A 25,368-nucleotide genomic window follows, 5' to 3' on the forward strand; every position below is an offset into this window, starting at 1 on the left:
TAACCTATTTCCCTTAGCAGAGGGTTCAATAATAATAACTTTTATTTATATAGCGCCTTTAACGTAGTAAAATGTCTCAAGGTGCTTTACAGCAGTGTTACGAGACAAAAAAATGAGAGATACTGACCAGTGAGGGAAAGAGACAAAAAGCAGGAGAAGGAAGTGTAAAAAGAAGTCAATGGCTCGGGTCTGATGCGGCAGCCAAAATGCGCACTCAAATAGACACAGGCGGAAAAAAAAATAACTAAGGGGAATAGATTCAAAGTAATTGGTAGGAAGTTTAAAGGGGATTTGAGGAGAAATGTGTTCATTCAGAGGGTGATGGAGTCTGGAACTCACTGCCTGAAAGGGTGGTAGAGGCAGAAATTCTCACCACATTTAAAAAGTACTTGGATATGCACTTGAAGTGCCGTAACCTACCGGGCTACAGACCAAGAGCTGGAAAGTGGGATTAGGCTGGATAGTTCTTTTTCGACTGGCACGAACATGATGGGCCGAACAGCCTCCTTCTGTGCTGTAAATTTCCATGATTATATTATATTACATGTAAAAATTGACAATTTCCTACATAGCTCCAAAAGTCAAATAGCAAGGCAAACAGAATCTCAGATTTCAATGAATGCTCTAAAACATGCACTTTTAACACCAACATCTGCAGCAGGAAACTGCATCAATTAACAGAGCAGCACTTAAGTGTGATGATGATGCAGCTAAAATGGCACAGCAGAGACCAGGCTAGCTGTTATTACAGCAATGTTTGTGAAGAATGCAGCCATTCAGGCAGAGAACAGCCAGATTCACAGATGAGCCCATGGAAACTTTGCTTGAAGGAAATGAAGGAGAAGCAGGAGACACTAACAGCACAGATTGGCATTCCCAATTCCCTACCTTAAATCAGCTGGTACAGCATTATTGGAAATATATTGCCATTCCTTCATCGCTGGGTCCAAATCCTGGAATTCCCTACTTATTAGTTAGCACTGTGGGAGCACCTACATCGCAAGGACTGCAGTGATCCAAGGCAGTGGCTCACCACCACCTCTCAAGGGCAATTAGGGACGGGTAATAAATGCCAGCCTTGCCAGTGACATCCACATGAATGAATAAATAAAAAATAAAAAAATAAAAGGGTACTTACACTGGAATGGACAAGCTCTAACTTCCGACTGAGTTTAGTTTATATATATCAGGCAAGTACACCAAGTTCACGCCATTCAATGTATTTGAATGGCGAGCCAGACTGTGCAGTTTTTGGAGGAACAGGGCATCTTGGGCAGTAACTTCCTAATTCTCACCTTTAGCTGCACACATGTGGTCCTTGGAATTTGCTGTGCAATTTCCATGTAAATAATCTCACCACTATATCTACTACAAAACCCGGCCTATTATGTTGGAACAAAATGGCATAAAGGCAGCAACTTTGCAACACTTGGACCCAAAATATTTCGAACCCCTCACCTCTTTCAAGTAAGCCATCCTAGAAATCATAGGCTAGGAAAGTATTGAGAGTTTGGTGCAAAAAATGGAAAAGCATCTACCACACTTGTGGCTAGCACTAAAAGGTTCAGTTCACATAATGCTGTCCTACTGAAACGGTGACACAGACATATATACCCTTCAGTAAGATCACAGAATGCATCATTCAGTGGGAATTGTATCTAAAGAAAGAAGATTTGCATTTATATAGCGCCTTTCACGACCACCGGGCGTCTCAAGCGCTTTACAGCCAATGAAGTACTTTTGGAATGTAGTTACTATTGTAATGTTGGAAACGCGGCAGCCAATTTGCGTGCAGCAAGTTCCCACAAGCAGCGATGTGATAATGACCAGATAATCTGTTTTTGTTATGTTGAGGGATAAATATTGGCCAGGACAACTCCCCTGCTCTTCTTCGAAATAGTGCCATGGGATCTCCCACGTCTACCCGAGGTGATTAGAGGCACCATATTGATATTTTGTTTTCTTTCATTTTCTTGAATAGATTCCTGGCAGCCAATGCTCTAAGCAACTCAACACCATGCATTTATATAACACCTTTAATGCACAAATAACATCCCAGGATGCTTGATTTTACAGCAGTGTTACTATCACCACCTTTGCCAAATACCAGGACAGCTTCACAAGCTGTGAGGATCTAGATACCAAGGCTGAGGAGGTAGCACAAGATGAGTCACAGTGTGCATCTGATGAGAAGAAAATGGGAGTGGGTTCCCAAGGCCATGTGCCAACTGGTCAGAGGTCCAGCATTGTTCTGGTCTCTGTTGCACCACCTAAGGATTCTAACCTCAAATCCTGCTTATAAATGTTGCTGCTGGCTGAGTTAAATAATCTATGAGTCACTTATGTCCATGTAAAATACACTGCAAGATCTGGCAAATATTAAGGAACAGGCCAGATGTATGCTGTCATGAATGAACAGCTGTCTGCATTGTAGTCTGCCAAGAAGCATGTGGCAATTCCTGCGGCATCAGGGGCAGAGAATATAAATGCCAAGGGAGCATTTCCAATGAATACTCACATTGCTGCTAGAGGCCCTTGGCTGCAGTCTTAAAGATGCTCCCTTGGATAGTTTAACATACTGGGGGGCGGGGGGGGGGGGTCACACTGTCAATTTTGAGGCACAGATTCACAGACCTATTGGTGCCCAAAATTCTTCTATTAGCAGGGGCATACCTGCAGTAGGCTGACTGGCTCTCAAAACACTAACTGGCTCAACAAGCATTCCTAAATAACTAACAACAGATGTGCCAGAACATGATCAGGACCAATCAGCCACAAACAAGATGTGGCAGACTCAAATGGAGGATTATTGTATTCCATCGCATAAGGAGATCAGAATTCTAGAAGGCTGCCAATGAAAGCCTGCAAACTTCTTCCTTCCTCCAAGAATCACTTAGGAGTAATAGTTTAGGTGTCACACGTCAAAAACAAACCACAAGCAGAAAGGGGAAGCACGCTAATATTCTCAAACATGGCATGATGGATTAAATAAAAACAGTGCAATTGATTTGAACAATGTGCTTAGCATTATTGTAATTCATAACAATAATGTAGGAACCCAGGGTAAGATTAGAATAAATGGTGCTTGAGAAATTCCCAGGATGGTGTAAAGATGGTTTGGGTATTGTTACTTTGCAGATTTGGATTGCAAATTCACAAAATGGAGTAACTGGTACTCATTTGAAAGCATCTTCAATTAGCATTTGGAATGCCAGTCTTCAGTGCTGCATTGCTGTAGCAACAGCTAATTCCCTGCTGTTCTTTCTTTCATTCAGTTTCTCTGTCATGACTTCATCATATTCTTTGACCTGCATGGCAAGCCCTCTTTGAAGAGCAAAGTTATGGAGTATGCAGTAGGCAATTATTTCTGAAATCCTGGAGGTTGGTGTACTGTAAGGCACTTTGATCGGCAGTGCTGCTTTAAGATCCCCGTCGTAGGTTTGATAATCATTTTGGTTGTAACATGAGCTTTGTTGCACTAGCGCTCTGCTTACGTCTTTCATTGGCTTACAGAACCCATCCTTCCACTCCTTTTTCACAGGTGGCACAGATGTTTGCCTTAAAATAAAGGTAACAAGTGTTTCCAGAAAGCAGGCATTAATCTGCAGGAGTGTATCAGCTGGATACCGAGAGAATAACACTCATGTTATGTAGCAGAAAGCAAGTGCAAAGAGACTCAAATGGCTACATGAGTTTAATCAGTGAGCCCCTCGAATTAGGGAAAGCCTGAAAATCTATAGAATTTTTACACCCCGATATATTGTTGTTGTTCATCAGTGGCAAATTTGATAGAGTTGTTGGGCATGTTGAATTTTTTTTAAATTCGTTCATGGGATGTGGGCGTTGCTGGCAAGGGCAGTATTTATTGCCCATTCCTAATTGCCCTCGAGAAGATGGTGGTGAGCCACCATCTTGAAGCGCTGCAGTCCGTGTGGTGAAGATACTCCTACAGTGCTGTTAGGGAGGGAGTTCCAGGATTTTGATCCAGTGATGAAGGAACGGCGATATACTTCCAGGTCAGGATGGTGTGTGACTTTGAGGGAAACATGGAGGTGGTGGTGTTCCTATACTGCCCTTGTCCTTCTAAGTGGTAGAGGTTGCGGGTTTGGGAGATGCAGCCGAAGAAGCCTTGGCGAGTTGCTGCAGTGCATCTTGTAGATGGTACACTCTGCAGATACCTGCCACTTATCAGCCCAAGCCTGAATGTCATCCATATCTTGTCGCATGCAGGCATGGACTGCTCCATTATCTGAGGAGTTCCGAATGGCACTGAACACTGCAGTTATCAGCAAATATCCCAACTTCTGATCTTATGATAAAGGGAAGGTCATTGATGAATCAGCTGAAGATGGTTGGGCCAAGGAGATTGTCCTGAGGAACTCCTGCAGCGATGTCCTGGGGCTGTGATGATTGACCTCCAACCACCACACCATCTTCCTTTGTCGTAGGTATGACTCCAGCCAGTGCAGAGTTTTCCCCAGGATTTCCATTGACTTCAGTTTTACTAGGGTTCCTTGATGCCACACTTGGTCAAATGCTGCCTCAATGTCAAGGGCAGTCACTCTCACCTCCCCTCTGGAATTCGGCTCTTTTGTCCATGTTTGGACCAAGGCTGTAATGAGGTCTGGAGCCAAGTGGTTCTGGCAGACCCCAAACTGGGCATCGGTGAGCAGGTTATTGGTAAGTGCCACTTGATAGCACTGCTAATGACATCTTTCCATCTCTTTGCTGATGATTGAGAGTAGACTGATGTGGCGGTAATTAGCCGGATTGGATTTGTCCTGCTTTTTGTGGACAGAACATATGCCAGTGTTGTAGCTTTACTGGAACAGCTTGGCTAAAGGCTCGGCTAGTTCAGGAGCACAAGTCTTCAGCACAACAGCCGAGATGTTGTCGGGGCCCATAGCCTTTACAGTATCCAGTGCACTCAGCCGTTTCTTGCTATTACATGGCGTGAATCGAATTGGCTGAAGACTGGCTTCTGTGATGGTGGGGACCTCAGAAGGAGACCAATATGGATCATCTACTCAGCACTTCTGGTTGAAGATGGTTATAAATGCTTCAACCTTGTCTTTTGCACTCATGTATTAAACTCCGCCATCATCGAGGATGGGGTTATTCATGGAGCCTCCTCCTCATGTTAGTTGTTTAATAGTCCACCACCATTCATGACTGGATGTGGGATCGTTTAGCCTTGTCTATAGCATGCTACTTCCACTTTTTAGCATGCATGTAGTCCTGTATTGCAGCTTTGCCAGGTTGGCTCCTCAGTTTTAGGTATGCCTGGTGCTGCTCCTGGCATGCTCCTCTACACTCTTCATTGAACCAGGGTTGATGGTAATGGTAGAGTGAGGGATAAGCCGGGCCATGAGGTTGCAGATTGTTGTGGAATACAATTCTGCTGCTGCTGATGGCCCACAACACCTCATGGATGTCCAGTTTTGAGCTGCTAGATCTGTTCTGAATCCATCCCATTTAGCACGGTAGTTGGGCCACATTACACGATGGAGGGTGACCTCAGTGTGAAGACGGGACTTCGTTTCCACAATGACTGTGTAGTGATCACTGCTACCAATGCTGCCATGGACAGATGCATCTGCAACAGGTAGATTGGTGAAGACGAGGTCAAGTAGGTTTGTCTCTCGTGTTGGTTCTCTCACCACCTGCTGCAGTCCCAGTCTGGCAGCTAAGTCCTTCAGGATATGGCCAGCTCGGTCAGTCGTGGTGCTATCGAACCACTCTTGATGATGGACATTGAAGTTCCTCACCCAGAGTACATTCTGTGCCCTTGCTACTCTGTGCTTCTTCCAAATAGTGTTCAACATGGAGGAGTACTGATTCATCAGCTGAGGGAGGGCGGTCGGTGGTAATCAGGAGGAGGTTTCCTTGTTCATGCTTGACCTGAAGCCATGAGACTTCATGGGGTGCAGAGTCAATGTTGAGGACTCCTAAGGTCACTCCCTGCTGATTGTTAAGAGTTTTTTGAGGTTGTAACTAGAATAGATATGGGGGGGGGGGGGGGTGGGACCAATGGATATGGTGTATTTGGATTTTCAGAAGGCATTCGATAAGGTGCCATACAAGAGGTTGTTGAACAAAATTAGGGCTCATGGGATTGGGGGTAATGTACTAGCATGCATTGAGGATTGGTTAACAAAAAACAGAGTAGGAATAAACGTGTCATTTTCAGGTTGGCAGGCTGTAACTAGTGGGGTGTTGCAAGGATCGGTGCTTGGGCCCCAGCTATTCACAATCTATATCAATGATTTGGATAAGTGGACCAAATGTAATATAGTAGTGTAGATGAACAAAGGGACCTTGGAATGCTTGTCCACAGATTCCTGAAAGTAGCAATCCAGGTGGATAAGGTGGTTAAGAAGACATACTGAATGCTTCCCTTTATTGGACGCAGCATAGAATATAAGAGCAGGGAGGTTATGCTTAAATTGTATATTACTTTGGTTAGGCCACAGCTGCAGTTCTGGTCGTCGTATTATAGGAAGGATGTGATTGCACTAGAGAGGGTGCAGAGGAGATTTACTAGGATGCTGCCTGGAATGGAGAATCTTCATTATGAGGACAAATTGGATAGGCTGGGTTTGTTCTCATTGGAACAGAGGAGGTTGAGAGGAGACCTCACTGAGATGTACAAAATATTGAGGGGCCTGGACAAAGTGGATAGTAAAGGTCTATTTCCATTGGTGGAGGGGTCTGTTACGAGGGGGCATAGTTTTAAGGTGGTTGGTGGAAGGTTTAGAGGGGATTTGAGGGGCGGCTTCTTCACGCAGAGGGTTGTGGGAGTCTGGAGCTGGCTGTCTGAAGAGTGGTGGATGCAGAAACCCTCATCACTTTTAAGAGATGATTGGATGGGCACTTAAAAAGTGCAGCAACCTGCAGGGTTACAGACCTAGAGCCGGTAATTGGGATTAGACTGGATGACCTTTAGTTGGACGGAGCAGATATAATGGTAAGTACTGCAGGGAATAGAATACGGCCAGGGTGATCTCCTGGACTGGTTTCAATCGCCTGGATGGGTTGGAGAGGAATTTTCCCAGATTTTTTCTCCCTAAATTGGCCTGGGGTTTTAATCTGGTTTTTGCCTCTCCCAGGAGATCACATGACTCCAGTTGGGGTGGAGGGTAGCATGTTTTAGTATAAGGGGTGTCGCAGTTGTGGTGAGGCAGATTGGTTGAGCTGGGTGCTATTTGCCTTTCCGTCATTGTTCATAGGTTTATATGTAACCTTTAAGGCTGCTGACCAAGGGCCGTGTGGCTCTTTGTGGGCCGGCGCAAACACGATGGGCCGGAATGGCCTCCTTCCGCACTGTAAATTTCTATGTTTCTATCCAAGTTTGCTGAGTGGGAATGTAAGTTGTGAGAAGGATGCAAAGAGACTTCAAGGAAATATTGACAGGAAAGTGAGTGGGCGAGAACATGGCACATAGAATATAATGTGTAGAAATGTGAAGTTATCTGCTTTTCTATTTTTCCTACCAAAGTGGAGTATTTTTTTAAATGGTGAGAGATTGGGAAGTGTTGGTATTTAGCAGGATCTGGGTGTCCTTGTACACGAATCACAATTAAGCAAATAGTATGTTGGCCTTTATTACAAGAGGATTTGAGTACAAAAATAAAGATGTCTTACTGCAATTATATAGGGCCCTGGCGAGAACACATTTTGGGCCCGTCTTTGGTGGACATGCCGCGCCCACTAAACAGCCACATACCGCCGAGAATTGGAAGTTTCGTGGAAAAACAGCTGCATGCCACTGACTTATAGCCCGGTGCAACTTTGGTGACTGCCAAGCGGTATGTTAGCCGTCCACCGACACTGAAGACCTGATACACCGCCGAAAACTCCAACATTGGTCACTCATCGCCGACGTACCACCCTGAAGCATACCATTCTGGAAAACGGGCTTTTATTCTTAGTAAAGTGGGCAGTAGTGCGCGGTGCGTTCATTTGGACATCGGGAGAAGCAGCAGCATTTGGTGATAAGCAGGAGGCATTGGAGCAGAGCACTGCAGTTGTATTCACAGGAAAAAAAAGTCAATTTTAAAGGAAAGGCGGCTTTTTTGAGGGAAAGAAGGATTTCTGAAGGTTATTTTGTTTATTTAAAAGGGGGAGAAATCGTGAAAAATCGGGAACACCAGAGAGAAGCAGCACCATTTGGAGGAAAACATGGAAGTTGGAGTAAGTGGCGTTAAATAGTCAGTTTAAAACAAAGACGGCTTTTTGGAGTGCATTTAGTTGTTTGAAAATTCAGGAACACTGGTGAGAAGCAGCACCATTGGCAAGAGAACACTGAAGTGCCTGCTCCTTCTCACTGTCTCTCCTCACTGCCACTCTCTGCGCATGCGGTGATCCTTGACCCCCGAAATCGGGACGAAATACAAGTTTAGAAAAAAATAAATTGCACATGCGCACTGTACCACTATGCCATCGATCAAGGAAAGCCTTTCTCCGGCTCGACTCCATTCTATGAGACTGCCCGCTGCGCAACGCTTGCACAACGTTGGCAGATCGTCGAAGAGTCGACGACTCAGAAAAAATTCCTCATCTCAGTTCTAAATGGGCGACCCCTTATTCTGAAACTATGCCCCCTAGTTCTGGATTCCCCCACAAGTGGAAACATCCTCTCTGCATTTACCTTGTCGAGCCCCTCAGTATCTTATATGTTTCAATAAGATCACCTCTCATTCTTCTGAACTCCAATAAGTACAGGCCCAACCTACTCATCAGTTCTTCATAAGTCAACCCCCTTGTGGGAGCGCACGCCCGCATTTCTGAAACGCTTTGCTTCAGCGCGGTCTGGAGATATGGAAAGGGTTAAAAGTTGGAAGATTGAAGTATGGATTAAAACAGGATGATTGGCTCAAAACAGGCTGCTAGACAATATGGAGCCATTTAGCCATTGAAATGAATAGCTGGTCATTTAACTGTATGTTCAGTTTTTGAGTGTACCTTTTTTACTATGCGAATAATGATCTGGTTTGTATACAGTAGTTCAGAAAGCAGTTACCGTATATACTCGCGTATCCTACGATCTCACGTATCATGCGACCCCTAAATTTTCGTCCCCAAAACATGATTTTATCATATATCTCATGTATCATGCGAGTCACTTTTTTGAGATACCAGATGCCACTAGGCTAGGCTTTCAAACAAGTTTAACAAGTACCCAACACGTAACAAGTACCCTAACACATAACAACGATCGAATACAGACCTTAACAACCGAATCATGAAACATCGAGTGGATTCTGTTGTGAAAGCTGTTCGCGAATCGAACACCGATATAGCAATCATTCCAGCTGGCTTGACTAGCGTCGTTCAGCCACAGCCTCTACTGTGTTTGCGGGTAAAAGAAGCATGGGCTGAGATAGATGGAGCCTCTAATAATGCAGCAAACTTCAGAGAGAGTTGTGGGTGGCGATCTCTAGACCACAGCAAAGATACAGTACAAGTGACAATAGAGGCTGCAATCCAGCCCAGGAGATACCTGCCGAGATTCAGCGTGGATACGGTCTACTTAACAGCCTAACAGCCTAATCTTGGCCAGCACTTCACACCCGCAAATTTTGTATCTCGCGTATCATGCGACCCCCCCAAATTTAGGTTACAATTTAGGTCTTCAAAAGTCACATGATACGCGAGTAAATACGGTAGTTGTGATTTCAGGACAATGCCATTTTGATTCTACATCATCTGCATGTTAATTGTCTAAATGTACTATACAAAGTTCAAAGGCTTTTTTGGTATAAAGATGAGAGTTTAACGCTAGACACTGGACATTCGGAAGGTGTGTGCCTCACAAGTAGCCATTGGAAATCGGAGCAAGCAGAAAGTTGGCTTGTGAAGTGTTTGTGTCTCAGTAGCTTTCATACTTGGTTGTATAGTATGAATGTCTAAATAAAAGACCTGATCCTGCCATTATTACAACTGTGTCTGTGTGTGTGTGTGTGTGTGTGTGTGTAATTCGACATTTAAAGCAATGAAGCGAAAAGAGCAAGAAAGCTGTACAACACCCCTCACCTTCGGAATCAACCGAGTAAACCTTCTCTGAACTGTCTCCAACGCAAGTAGATCCTTCCTTAAATAAGGAGACCAAAACTATATGCAGTACTCCAGGTGTGGCCTCACCAATATCCTGTACAGTTGTAGCAGGACTTCCCAGCTTTTATATTCCATCCCACTTGCAATAAAGGCCAATATTCCATTTGCCTTTTTGATTACTTACTGTACCTGCATCATACACAAGGACCACCATTTCCCTCTGAACTGCAGAATTTTGTCGTTTCTCTCTATTTAAATAATTTGTTTTATTTTTCCTGCCAAAATGGATAACCTCACACTTTCCCACATTATACTCCATCTGCCAAATATTTGCCCACTCAGAGGGTGGTGAATTTCTGGAATTCTCTACCCCAGAGGGCTGTGGAGACTCAGTCTTTGAGTATATTCAAAGATCGGTAGATTTTTGGATAGTAAGGGAATCAGGTGATATGGGGATAGTGCAGGAAAGTGGAGTTGAGATAGAAGATCAGCCATGATCTCAGTGAATGGCGGAACAGGCACGAGGGGCAGAATGGCCTATTCCTGCTCCTAATTCTTATGTTCTTATACCACTGTGCTGCCACCTCTCGTGGGTCTGACCTGCCAATGGGACAGGACATACCCAGGGATGGTAATGGAGGAGTCCGGGGACATTGGCTGAAAGGTATGATTCTGCGAGTATTGACTATGTCAGGCTGTTGCTTCACTAGTCTGTGGGACAGCTCTCCAAATTTTGGCACAAAGTGTTCTGACTGCACCGTGCTGTACAGAGTTACACCTTGCATGCCACAGGATTGATTCTCCAATCACAAATAAAATGGTCCCGAGATCTGCACTCCTATGCTGGAAGAGCGAGATGGTGGCCATGGCACACAATTGTTTTGTCAAAAAGTCCATATGGCACTTTAGACCATGTTACCACTAGCCCCATGTGACTAATTGGTAATGCCGATGCAGCTAATTGCATTTTTGACAAGTAAATAAAAATGACAAATAGACACCACCGGTGGGCATGGTAACGCAATATGTATTAGCACAGCACATGCATGTAAACTTTAAACTTTTGATGCATTTGTTGGTCAGATAAAAAGCAGCGTATGCAAGTTGTTGTGTGCACTTTACTTCCTTGATTGTTGTTTGTTGGTTATCTGCTAAAATGATGTATAACTAGAGAAAACAACATTGTATGGAGATGGGAGGTGTGATTATGGCCAACTCAACCTACCAGAATAACCCTTCAGATCAGTAGAAGAAAGCAAATGTTCTTACTACAAGTAAAGCAGACGTTTTCAAGAAAGGCTGCACACAACTATCAAGTGAGAATATGCCCTGTGACAGCCCAGTCATCCTGTGCCACTTTAACCACCATGAGTTCATCCTATAAAGCATTAGGTGACGGGCAGAGAGATAAAAAAAGAGCTTGAATTTATATAGCACCTTTCCCAATGTGCTTTACAGCCAATGAAGCACTTTTTGAAGTGCAGTCATTGATATAATGAAGGAAAATGCGACAGCCACTTCGCGCACAGTAAGGTCTCACAAACATGAAATAATGACCAGATAATCTGTTTTTAAATCATATTGGTTGAGGAATAAATATTGTTCACGACACCGAGAAAAATTCTCCTTCTCTTCAAATAGTGCCACAGATCTTTTACGTCCATCTGATGGGACATTGATTTAACAGCTCATCAAAAAGATGGTACCTCCGACAATGCAGCACTTCCTCAGAAGTGTACTAAAGTGTCAGCCGAGGATTATGTGCTCAAGTCTCGCGTGGAATCTGAACCTGTGACTTTCTGATCCAGACTAACCAGTACTACCACTGAACCATGGAAAAAACCTTGGGCCTAGAGCGCACACAAAAAAAAGTGGGAAGCAGTCATGGGACCAATTAAACTTAATTTTCATGGAATATGGGGCTATAATGAGGCTACATCAATCTCAGTGCAATGGCTAATGATCTTGAAAATTTATCAATGGGGAAGTCATATTTGACAAATTTGCGAGAATTCTTTGAGGATGTAACGAACAGGGTGGATAAAGGGGAACCAGTGGATGTTGTATATTTGGACTTCCAGAAGACATTTGACAAGGTGCCACATAAAAGGTTACTGCACAAGATAAAAGTTCACAGGATTGGGGGTAATATATTAGCATGGATAGAGGATTGGGTAACGAACAGAAAACAGAGAGTAGCGTTAAATGGTTCATTCGCAGGTTGGCAATCAGTAACTAGTGGGGTGCCGCAGAGATCAGTGATGGGACCCCAACTATTTACAATCTATATTAACGACTTGGAGTAAGGGACGAGTGTAACGTAGCCAAGTTTGTGGATGATACAAAGATAGGAGGAAAAGCAATGTGTGAGGAGGTCACAAAAAATCTGCAAAAGGACATAGACAGGCTAAGTGAGTGGGCAAAAATGTGACAGATGGAGTATAATGTTGGAAAGTGTGAGGTCATGCACTTTGGCAGAAAAAAAAAATCAAAGAGCAAGTTATTATTTAAATGGAGAAAGATTGCAAAGTGCTGCAGTACAGTGGGACCTGGGGGTACTTGTGCATGAAACACAAAAGGTTAGTATGCAGGTACAGCAAGTGATCAGGAAGACCAATGGAGTCTTGGCCTTTATTGCAAAGGGTATGGAATATAAAAGCAAGGAAGTCTTGCGACAGTTGTACAGGGTATTGGTGAGGCCACATCTGGAATACTGCATGCAGTTTTGGTTTCCATATTTACGAAAGGATATACTTGCTTTTGAGGCAGTTCAGAGAAGGTTCACAAGGTTGATTTCAGAGATGAGGGGATTGACTTATGAGAAAAGGTATAGTAGGTTGCGCCTCTACTCATGGGAATTCAGAAGAATGAGAGGTGATCTTATCGAAATGTATAAGATTATGAGGGGGCTTGACTGGATGGGTGCAGAGAGGATGTTTCCACTGAGAGAGGAGACTAGAGCTAGAGGGCATAATCTTAGAATAAGGGGCCACCTATTTAAAACTGAGATGAGAAGAAATTTCTTCACTGAGAGTTGTGGATCTGTGGAATTTAGTGCCTCAGAGAGCTGTGGAAGCTGGGGGACATTTAATAAATTTAAGACAGAAATAGATAGTTTCTGAAACGATAAGGGAATAAGGGGTTATGGACAGCGGACAGGGAAGTGGACCTGAGTCCATGATCGGATCAGCCATGATCGTATTAAATGGCGGAGCAGCCTCGAGGGGCCATATGGCCTACTCCTGCTCCTATTTCTTATGTTCTTATGTTCTTACAAAACCTGGAGCGCAGCAATGTCAGCGTTTATACCTAGTGACTCAACTCTGCAACACGTGCCCAGGCAAAATGCATAGGTGTGCTCTCCACACACCATCAAGGAATCAGCTTTCATTTGACATCACAGACAGCCCTTTCCTGCTTTTGCAGGTATTCATTTGTTGACTGCAGTGCTGGAGGACCACTAAATTCAATCTCCAAATTGTGCAGAAAAATGCAAGTTTCAGTTAAAGTGCACAGCAGCTCATCTTTCAGTCAAGAATCAAGAGGCCAGTACTTTACAATACATATACTTCAATTCAGCCTCTACTGAAATGCCAGCTCAATAGGACGGCTAGCTATGCACACATTTGCAACACATTAAGCACTGGAATATGGTGTACTTTCCACTTAACTATCCATTATGCCAGCAAATCACAAATGCCAGCAATAACAAGCTTAATTACTGTACATATATCCACAGTGCTGTTGTATACAGAACTACCTCTGAACAACAACTTGGAAACATGCAGAAATAGGTAGAGAATATGGGCTAACAGCACTCAAAATTACTGGTTAAGAACTGGATACGGCAGGGACTAGCCTTACAGCTAGCAGCAATTTTCAGGCTTGTATTAGAATTGAAGTACTTCTGGTAGAACAGTGGACATTGTTAGGCACTGACTGCACTGCCTGTGGATCTCTGGATGTAGTATGTATTTGAAAATGTCCAAAACATTACTTGTGGGTGAAACAACCTTGGCTAAAATGAAGTTCAACTAACATCATCCCTTTATGATACAAACCACATTGTTTGGGTCAAGTAGAGAGAACTTTACTCTGTAACCAGCCTGTGCTGGAAGTGACTTGGGACTGCTAATTACTAACACAGGAAAAGTGTTTTGTTTGTTGGCACCGACGACCCTCACCTTGATGTGCACAAATAGTTCACTTGAGAAGCTCAACTTTCCTTCTTCACTTTTCCTCATGCAAAAATTTAGATCACGTAATAATTTTTGTACAAAAGCAAGGATGAAAATAAAATCTCAGCAGTACATACTGGCCACAAGGATGACTGCTGTGGAAAAAATTAAAGTTGATACAATAAGGCGTACTCATTTAAAATTGGGATTCTTCATCATCATCATCAACATCATCATAGGCAGTCCCTCGGAATCGAGGAAGACTTGCTTCCACTCCTAAAGTGAGTTTATTGGTGGCTGAACAGTCCAATACGAGAGCCACAGACCCTGTTACAGGTGGGAGAGACATTCGTCGAGGGAAGGGGTCGGTGGGGCTAGTTTGCCGCGCGCTCCTTCTGCTGCCTGCGTTTGACCTTTTCACACTCTGCGTTGAGACTCAAAAAGCTAAACGCCCTCCCGGATGCACTTTCTCCACCTCGGGCGGTTTTCGGCCAGGTTCTCCCAGGTGTCAGTGGTGATGTCGCACTTTACCAGGGAGGCTTTGGGCTTTGAGGATGTCCTTGTAACGTTTCCGCTGCCCACTTTTGGCTCGTTTACCATGAAGGAGCTCTGCATAAAACATTTGCTTAGGGAGTCTTGCATCTGGCATGCGAACTATGTGGCCTGCCCTGCAAAGCTGATGGTGTGGTCAGTGCTTCAGTATTGGGGATGTTAACCTGGACGAGGACACTGATGTTGGTGCACCTGTCCTCCCAGGGGATTTGCAGGATCTTACGGAGACATCATTGGTGATATATCTCCAGCGACTTGAGGTGCCTTCTATACACCGTGCCTCAGATCCATATAGGAGGGCGGGTATTACTACAGCCCTGTAAACCATGAGCTTGGTGGTAGATTTGAGGGCCCGGTCTTCAAACACTCTTTTCCTCAGACGGCCGAAGGGTGCACTGGCGCACTGGAGGCGATGTTGAATCTTCGCATCAATGTCTGCCTTTGTTGATAAGAGATTCCCAAGATATGGGAAATGGTTCATGTTGTCGAGGGCCGCGCCATGAATCTTGATGATTGGAGGGCAGTGCTGTGCGGCGGAGACAGGCTGGTGGAGGACCTTTGTCTTACGGATGTTAAGCGCAAGGCCCATGCTTTCATATGCCTCAGTGAATACATTGACTATATCCTGGAGTTCAGGATATGGAATTGGGATTAAGCACAATTTTTGGGGTAGAGGGAGCTTTATTCTATCAGCCCTTGTTAAATCAATCATGGGAATAAGTTGATGCTATTGTCAGGTACAAAAAAAGGAAGGGAAGTTTCCAATCTCCAGTGTTGGTACAACTCATCTTGAGGAGGCCAGCAATTTATCACAATACATACATTTAAAGAAAAATAAAAGTATTTACTTCAAATTTTTGATTAGACACTTTTTGAAAAGCAAAAATTTAAACCACGTCACTTCTCAATGGCAACGGCAACGGAATTTAAGCAGTTAAAGGACGCAAATTCTTACACACAATTTCTTTACCTATGGAAGCAGAGATCAATTGCTTTTCCATGGAGGAACAGAGAATTATCAGTCATCCATCTCACCAGCTCTCTCCATACATGTCATGCATAGATATTGAGCAGCATTCGCAGAGACTTGAGCAAGTCACCTGCCTCCCCACTGGGTGGGATGGGGAAAGTGAATTTTTTTTTTTTTTTTTTAAAACATTTACCCAGAAATAACAATTGGATGATATACGCTTGGCATGTTTATGATATTTTGACAGCTAATTTAACAAAGACATTAACCACTTTAAAATAAACAGGCCAACATATCTGTTTAAATAGAAATGCAATTTCTTATAGAAACAGATAAACCAGTCGCGTGTTAATATAGTTTGTCATAATTTCTCGGCTTGTCAATTAAACACAAACTCAGAACTGAATGTGGTATTAAAAATGTAACCGAACCCAGTCTCTGTTGGCATCTTTCTTATAAATTCAGCCCAAATTGTACATAAATTGAAAGACTTGTGTGCCTTGCTTTTTTGGTCACACAGCTGGAAAATGCAGTCAAATCATCCTTATGCTTGTGGATAAGTACTGCTGATTTTGGTTTCATTAGGTGCTGGGTCTTAATTATGGTCAAGAATTTTCGAAGTTGGAAACACCCTAAAACTATTCTCTCACAGATGCTCACACACTTACATTACCGCATCTGAGAATAACATATGACAATTAATAAAATGATAATTTCTGGCATCAGGATCATTGTACAGTAGGCCAATAACAAGTCAAAGTTTGACACTCAATTGCAATTAGATTAAGTTAACTCTTTAAAGAGCAATGGTGTGAAATTCCTGGCTCAAGAGACCTGCTGCACCATATCCAACTGTTTTATTAACAGTCACACAGAAATTGAACATAGAAATTGCTCGTTTAATATCTGGTTAGGCTTCAGCTGGAGTAGCGTATACAATTCTGAGCATCACACTTTAGGAAGGATGTCAAGGCCTTGGAAAGGGTTCAGAGGAGGTTCACCAAGATAATACCAGGGACGAAGAAGTTCAGTTATGTGGAGAGATTGGAGACGCAGGGATTGTTCTCCTTAGAGCAGACAGGTTAAGTGGAGACCCAATAAAGGTATGCAACCGGTTTCCTCTGGCAAGTGGGTCAGTAACCAGAGGTCATAGATCTAAAATAACTGGCACAAAGAACTAGAGGGGAAATGAGGAGAAATTTCTTCACACAGAAGGTTAAGATCTGGAACGCACCATATGAATGGATGGTGGAATCATTCAATAAGAAATTTCAAAAGACAATTGGACAGGTACTTGCAGGTGACTAATTTGCGGGGTTATGGGGAAAAGCTGGGGTGTGGGCCTAAATTCTTTCAAAAAGCAGGCACAGGCACAATGGGCCAAATGCCCTCTTTTTGTACTGCAAGATTGTATAAAAAAAGATCAAGGTCCATCTAGTTCACCTACCAGCATCCTGATCGTCACATGATACAACATTAATGGAATTGGTGGCTAATCATAGCACTCAATCTCTATCCATTAGTCTACAATAGACCTAGACATGAAGTGAAGAAAAAACCCTATTAGTGGAGAGCTTTGGGAACTATAGGTGCAAAAGTCACCTGTTTCTCCCAAAAATGCTACACTTTCCATGTCATGTCTTAAATTATTCATATACTGTATCCCAAAATATCTAATTTACACTTGAAGCAATACTGCACTGCTTTTACCGTCTCCCTAGGGAACTTGTTCCATAGACTGACCACTTGCTCACTTCTTTCTGCAGATTATGTTTGAATTTACCCCCTTCAAGCACAGACTGTGCCCTCTAGATCTACTGTTCTGGACAAAGTGAAATAGATTGTCATGGTCTACAATATCTATTCCCTTTAGAATCCTAAAAACAGAAATCATATCACACCTCAACCTTCTCTATTCAAGCGAGAGAAAATACCCAATCAGAATCAAATCACTAACTCCTCAATCATTCTGGTTGCTCTCTTCTGTATCCTTTCAATAGCTGCAATATTCTTTTTGTACTGTGGCAACAAGAATTGTAAATCATTATTCTACTCAAATAACAAAAAACATGAGTAAACAGCACAGTTTGCCAACAAATATAAGGCAACAGCAAATAAAATAGAAAATAATCTCAAAGAGCAGTATTCTGTCCATTAAAGAGCATGATTTGTTCAGAGTCTGTTATTGCTTAAAAATGCCTTACCTCTTTCGCACTGTGCTCCTGTAAATCCATACGTACAGGCACATCGATTGGGAGCGACGCATCTTCCACTATTCAAACATCCGTTCTCACAGACAGCTGAAAAATTTTAAAAATTGAATTCTCCAAAATAATTTAAAATCTGCTTCATCTTACAAATAAATTGTGTGTGTCATCAGCCCTCACTATTCTCCCAATATGTTAAAGCTATGTCACATTTGTAGTTGAAAATTTCAGAGGATGCTTTAATCAAGGAAACTAAAGCATGACTGGCCTTGTATTTTCTGTTCATAATGTGCAGCATGCAACAATCTTACAAAACTTTACTGATTTATGGACTAACAAGGTGTTCAGTACTCATCTGGACCAGTATGCTGTAATATAAGAAACTGAAATCCTTTGCAGTGCAGCATATTCTATATATTACCTCGAGATTGTCACCCGTATAATACAATAGGTGGATAATTCATTTAAACTTATAACTGCCAGAAAATGTATTTCAGTATGAAATCATCACTCATCATGACTAATTTTAATAAAGTTATTTTGCTAAAAGGGTGTATTTGGGGCTGGACAGACCTGACTGATCTAATATTTGACCGTTCGAATCTTGAACTTTAGCAAGTTTGGCAGTTATCAAGCAATCTGGTGGCTAGCCTTATTTCATAGTGGGATCAAGAATCTAATTTCCTGCATGTCAAGGTGTTAAATTTTGATATGTGCTCCAGAGACTCCTGCACCTGAATATGTTGTTTACCCCATTAATTTGAAGCAAGATAGGCAAAAAAAAAGCCATGTTACCATCCTTAGACACAGGCATGGTGTTTTAAGGTATATTCCGTTAGTGGGAACTAAAGTTAGAAACTAGGGGCTGGTATAAGTATCAAACTGTATGTTAACTTCCCATACAACTGAGTTAAGATTTAAGTTTCCCTCCTTTGCAGAAAGTTGCTTTGACATCAGTAAACAGCTTCATAGGAGCAACATTCCTGAAGACTGCCATCTTCTTTCTCATTTTCAGCCAGATCTTCTGGGCATTTCAGACTGCTATTTTGTGCCAGGATTTTTGGATGAGTTACCAAAGGGAAGGCTGCCCTTGTACCATACAAAGTCAGAAGACCTTTGCCACATTTCACACAGCATCACCTTTAGGACAAAATCTGTAAATCTTGTGTGCAACAGCTGCAACTCTTCAATTCAGTGCAGTCATTCACTTTCTAGACCCTGCTTTGCCAGTTGGCAGAGAATGTGGCCCATTAAAGAGCTGCAGCAACGATGTAGAAATTTCCATCAGCTGTGCGTGCTACCACAGCTGCCTGCAGTGCACGCAGTAGCTCACCAGGAATTACATTTTAAAATCCCAAGTTAGATGGGAACACCCATCCAAGAAAATTTGGAATGTCTTGCACTCTTGCCCCAAATTTATAGGCTAGTGCACAAGAGTTTGTGTGCAAATATCAGACCCGATCTCAGTTCAGAGTGTCACATAAAAGGCTAATTGAGGAAGTGTCTAAGGAGGTTGAGTCGCTCCAAGAAAGCAATAACTGATGTCAAATGCTTGCAGGTGTTTGAGGACCTCCTCTGTGACAAACTGCTCTGCCTATGGTTGTGATTCTTGCCAATGCCCAAGAGTTGTTTTTAAAACCACTGGCTCGTTCCAATAATTAACGAGAGTACTATATGCACCTGCATGCAAGACATGAGTTATAATCTCATTTATTTCCAAAGTGGATGGAAAGACGGCAATAATTCTGTGCTGTTGCTGACTTTTTTTTTTAAAAAAGGTTGTCTTGGGCGTCATCAACTGTGCACAATTGGATGAGACAGATGGCCAAAGCCAAACTAGAGGCATATACTAACCACATAGACCATGGGGAGGGGGAAATTTTAACCCAAGTCACCATGCGTGAAATGTGTGGGGGTAAGGTCAGCCATTTGATTTTACTTTCCATTGAAGTCAGCTTTCCGCCAGGCGGAATAGGTTAAAATTATCCTCCATAAATCCAATTAATCTGCAGATGGTCTGGAATGCACAACAAAGGATTTTGTATCTGAATACATATTAAATGGGATTATCTCAGGACTGCTTTGTTTTCTCCAACTGTGAAATTTGAAGGTAATGACCAACTGCAAGGCTGATAGGTGTGAAATTTGAGCTACAACCTGAAACTGCTGCACAGTCCACTGGCACAAAAAGGTGGAGGTACAGACTTCATCACTAGGCAAAACAAATCTTTCTTCTTTTGTTGTAGCACCAACCATTTCCATTATGAAACATTTCTGTTGTGTCTAGCCCCAAGTACATGTAACTGAGCCAACATGATAAAGATGGTGCTTCAAATCAATTTATTTTGTCCATGTGTCTACTGTGCACTTTGTGGAATTCATCCATGTTGGTTGAAAGCCAGCTCTTCATCTCTCTCCCCCCATCCCATTATATAATATTTCTTCTTGATCCCCCATCAGGCTCTACAGGCAGCAGACAGACCATTTGTAATGCTCTACCAGATTTGTTTTGTGGTGTAGGGATTATGGGGTTGCGCAAGTGAGCTGAATATTGCCGCTCCCATGACCAATATGACAGTGATACCAACTTCTGAGCCACTACTGTCAAGCTTTGAACCAGTTCATTTGGATTGGTGGCTAGCCTGTTTCAAATAGAGACCAAGAAGCACATTTCCTACAAGTTAAGGCTTGAAACTGAATTGGTGCACTAAACTTTATGAACAGTGGATATCACAGATAAGTTCAGAGGAAACTTTAGTATTTCTGCTTGTTATTGATAAATTGCTGATCTTGCACAAATAATTCCCTTATTTAATGCCCCAGTGACTGACATGATATTACCCCATATCCCTATCTTGTTAATTGTCATTGAATTCACTCATAGGACAAGACATCACAGTGCAGTAAGTGCTGAATATTTATGTGGTGCTTTGAAAAATTGTTCCTTATTTATTGGTTTATCAAGATTTTCTTTGACTGATTACTATCTTACATCTTGGTTTGTTTATTAAAAGGTATTTATTATTTCCTTCTTAGAAAACCAAGTTGACAATTGTTGCCTTTTATTAGTACTTATATGTCGGTTATGTCCATCACAGAAAATGCTGAGTCATCAGAGACCCTGCAGTTCATTTTAAGAGGCAGTAGGGAACAGTCATGGGAGCTCTGAAAAGAAAGAGACAGCAGACAGGGACAGAAAAGTAGTTAAGGAGACAGATGAGCAAATAAATAGATTAGGCAGACATAAAATTGGTCAGCAAGGAGATTGCAGAAACTAATAGTCTACAAAAAGCAGGATTTCCTTTTATTAAAGAAAATTATACATTTATAAAGGGACCCAGTGACTTAACACTGTACGTACCAATGTCTCGTACTGCTGAGTGACAGTACTTAGATTTATATTTGTGCTCCCGACATGTGAGTTTGATTCCTTTCAGACAATTGTGGAGGGAGAGGAATATTCTCAATGAAGGCATTAGAGGAAGGAGAAGAGTGAAAGTCTAATGCTTTTCCATTGGGATGGAAGAAAGCCAAAAGGAGGACGAGACACCGAGCGCACTCTAGCACAACTCCTAGTGGCTGGATGTAGAATAGGATGCTGAACGTCTTAGATTTACAACAAGTGAGGAAGATAATACTCAAAGTAAGCTCGACATTGAAAAATTATTTATTTAGTGAGTAGCTGAGCTAAGGAGACCAATAGCTCCCATGTTTGATACCTGGTTTATGCCTTAACACCTATGGGTTAGCGTAAGAAAAAAGTAATCTCTGATAGAAATGGGCATGTAGACATCAGGCGAGGATAGATTCCGCTGCTTCCCACCTCCCCACACTGTAAAATAGCTTTCCAACACTCACCATGAAGACTCACACATTAAAAAGGATCATTAGGACAAGATATTAGAGTGCAACTCAAGTCTTTGGAATCACACCCAAGCAAACAGAGGGGCAAACGAGCAAATTGTTATGGGGGAAAAAGGAAACTTTTGAACTTTTTATATTTGAAGTACTTTTTTTAAAATAGGTACTGAGCAGTTAACAAATTGTACAACAGGTTATGCTGAAATCTTATTTGCATATTGTTGAAAGTAAAAGAATACCAATACTATATAAATTAAACTGTACGCAACTTTTAATTAGAGCATCTGAGGAATGAACAACAGCATTCTGGGTGAATCAGAAGAGTAATGGCTAATACCGATGAGTAAGTATAAAATAAAACAAAATGCTTAAAAGTTGGCAGCTGAGCAGGTGTGGTGCAACAACATGCTGCAGAATGGGGGGTGGGCATGTATGCAAAAGGAAGAGCAGGGGGGGGTGGGCGGGAACAGCGAGAGGCGGGGGGGGCGGGGAGAGCGAGCGAGAGGCGGGGGGGCGGGGCGAGCGAGCGAGACGGGGGGGGCGGGGCGAGCGAGCGAGACGGGGGGGGCGGGGCGAGCGAGCGAGACGGGGGGGCGGGGCGAGCGAGCGAGACGGGGGGGCGGGGCGAGCGAGCGAGACGGGGGGGCGGGGCGAGCGAGCGAGACGGGGGGCGGGGCGAGCGTGCGAGACGGGGGGCGGGGCGAGCGAGCGAGACGGGGGGGCGGGGCGAGCGAGCGAGACGGGGGGGCGGGGCGAGCGAGCGAGACGGGGGGGCGGGGCGAGCGAGCGAGACGGGGGGGCGGGGCGAGCGAGCGAGACGGGGGGGCGGGGCGAGCGAGCGAGACGGGGGGGCGGGGCGAGCGAGCGAGACGGGGGGGCGGGGCGAGCGAGCGAGACGGGGGGGCGGGGCGAGCGAGCGAGACGGGGGGGCGGGGCGAGCGAGCGAGACGGGGGGGCGGGGCGAGCGAGCGAGACGGGGGGGCGGGGCGAGCGAGCGAGACGGGGGGGCGGGGCGAGCGAGCGAGACGGGGGGGCGGGGCGAGCGAGCGAGACGGGGGGGCGGGGCGAGCGAGCGAGACGGGGGGGCGGGGCGAGCGAGCGAGACGGGGGGGCGGGGCGAGCGAGCGAGACGGGGGGGCGGGGCGAGCGAGCGAGACGGGGGGGCGGGGCGAGCGAGCGAGACGGGGGGGCGGGGCGAGCGAGCGAGACGGGGGGCGGGGCGAGCGAGCGAGACGGGGGGCGGGGCGAGCGAGCGAGACGGGGGGGCGGGGCGAGCGAGCGAGACGGGGGGGCGGGGCGAGCGAGCGAGACGGGGGGGGCGGGGCGAGCGAGCGAGACGGGGGGGGCGGGGCGAGCGAGCGAGACGGGGGGGCGGGGCGAGCGGGGGGGGCGGGGGAGCGGGGGGGCGGGGCGAGCGAGCGAGGCGGGGGGGGCGGGGCGAGCGAGCGAGGCGGGGGGGGCGGGGCGAGCGAGCGAGGCGGGGGGGGCGGGGCGAGCGAGCGAGGCGGGGGGGCGGGGCGAGCGAGCGAGGCGGGGGGCGGGGCGAGCGAGCGAGGCGGGGGGGCGGGGCGAGCGAGCGAGGCGGGGGGCGGGGCGAGCGAGCGAGGCGGGGGGGCGGGGCGAGCGAGCGAGGCGGGGGGCGGGGCGAGCGAGCGAGGCGGGGGGCGGGGCGAGCGAGCGAGGCGGGGGGGCGGGGCGAGCGAGCGAGGCGGGGGGGCGGGGCGAGCGAGCGAGGCGGGGGGCGGGGCGAGCGAGCGAGGCGGGGGGGCGGGGCGAGCGAGCGAGGCGGGGGGGCGGGGCGAGCGAGCGAGGCGGGGGGGCGGGGCGAGCGAGCGAGGCGGGGGGGCGGGGCGAGCGAGCGAGGCGGGGGGGCGGGGCGAGCGAGCGAGGCGGGGGGGCGGGGCGAGCGAGCGAGGCGGGGCGGCGGGGCGAGCGAGCGAGGCGGGGCGGCGGGGCGAGCGAGCGAGGCGGGGCGGCGGGGCGAGCGAGCGAGGCGGGGCGGCGGGGCGAGCGAGCGAGGCGGGGCGGCGGGGCGAGCGAGCGAGGCGGGGCGGCGGGGCGAGCGAGCGAGGCGGGGCGGCGGGGCGAGCGAGCGAGGCGGGGCGGCGGGGCGAGCGAGCGAGGCGGGGCGGCGGGGCGAGCGAGCGAGGCGGGGCGGCGGGGCGAGCGAGCGAGGCGGGGCGGCGGGGCGAGCGAGCGAGGCGGGGCGGCGGGGCGAGCGAGCGAGGCGGGGCGGCGGGGCGAGCGAGCGAGGCGGGGCGGCGGGGCGAGCGAGCGAGGCGGGGCGGCGGGGCGAGCGAGCGAGGCGGGGGGGCGGGGCGAGCGAGCGAGGCGGGGGGGCGGGGCGAGCGAGCGAGGCGGGGGGCGGGGGCGAGCGAGGCGGGGCGGCGGGGCGAGCGAGCGAGGCGGGGCGGCGGGGCGAGCGAGCGAGGCGGGGCGGCGGGGCGAGCGAGCGAGGCGGGGCGGCGGGGCGAGCGAGCGAGGCGGGGCGGCGGGGCGAGCGAGCGAGGCGGGGCGGCGGGGCGAGCGAGCGAGGCGGGGCGGCGGGGCGAGCGAGCGAGGCGGGGGGGCGGGGCGAGCGAGCGAGGCGGGGGGGCGGGGCGAGCGAGCGAGACGGGGGGCGGGGCGAGCGAGCGAGACGGGGGGCGGGGCGAGCGAGCGAGACGGGGGGCGGGGCGAGCGAGCGAGACGGGGGGCGGGGCGAGCGAGCGAGACGGGGGGCGGGGCGAGCGAGCGAGACGGGGGGCGGGGCGAGCGAGCGAGACGGGGGGCGGGGCGAGCGAGCGAGACGGGGGGGCGGGGCGAGCGAGCGAGACGGGGCGAGCGAGCGAGACGGGGGGGCGGGGCGAGCGAGCGAGACGGGGGGGCGGGGCGAGCGAGCGAGACGGGGGGGCGGGGCGAGCGAGCGAGACGGGGGGGCGGGGCGAGCGAGCGAGACGGGGGGGCGGGGCGAGCGAGCGAGACGGGGGGGCGGGGCGAGCGAGCGAGACGGGGGGGCGGGGCGAGCGAGCGAGACGGGGGGGCGGGGCGAGCGAGCGAGACGGGGGGGCGGGGCGAGCGAGCGAGACGGGCGGGCGGGGCGAGCGAGCGAGACGGGGGGGCGGGGCGAGCGAGCGAGACGGGGGGGCGGGGCGAGCGAGCGAGACGGGGGGGCGGGGCGAGCGAGCGAGACGGGGGGGGCGGGGCGAGCGAGCGAGACGGGGGGGGCGGGGCGAGCGAGCGAGACGGGGGGGCGGGGCGAGCGAGCGAGACGGGGGGCGGGGCGAGCGAGCGAGACGGGGGGGCGGGGCGAGCGAGCGAGACGGGGGGGCGGGGCGAGCGAGCGAGACGGGGGGGCGGGGCGAGCGAGCGAGACGGGGGGGCGGGGCGAGCGAGCGAGACGGGGGGGCGGGGCGAGCGAGCGAGACGGGGGGGCGGGGCGAGCGAGCGAGACGGGGGGGCGGGGCGAGCGAGCGAGGCGGGGGGGCGGGGCGAGCGAGCGAGACGGGGGGGCGGGGCGAGCGAGCGAGACGGGGGGGCGGGGCGAGCGAGCGAGACGGGGGGG

General features: G+C 47.7%; 1 protein-coding gene across 3 annotated transcripts in view; it reads right to left on the bottom strand.

The window, feature by feature from the left end:
• Positions 1-25,368, bottom strand: part of LOC139234157 (fibrillin-1-like) — a 602,997-nt gene that overhangs the window by 561,016 nt on the left and 16,613 nt on the right. For all 3 annotated transcript variants that reach the window (XM_070865155.1, XM_070865154.1, XM_070865156.1), the window contains exon 5: positions 17,961-18,056. In XM_070865155.1, the coding sequence (XP_070721256.1) occupies positions 17,961-18,056 (96 nt within the window). The remainder of the gene's footprint in view (positions 1-17,960; positions 18,057-25,368) is intronic.

The sequence above is a fragment of the Pristiophorus japonicus genome, chromosome 21 (assembly GCF_044704955.1).
Source record: "Pristiophorus japonicus isolate sPriJap1 chromosome 21, sPriJap1.hap1, whole genome shotgun sequence".
Classification (NCBI taxonomy): Eukaryota; Metazoa; Chordata; class Chondrichthyes; family Pristiophoridae; genus Pristiophorus; species Pristiophorus japonicus.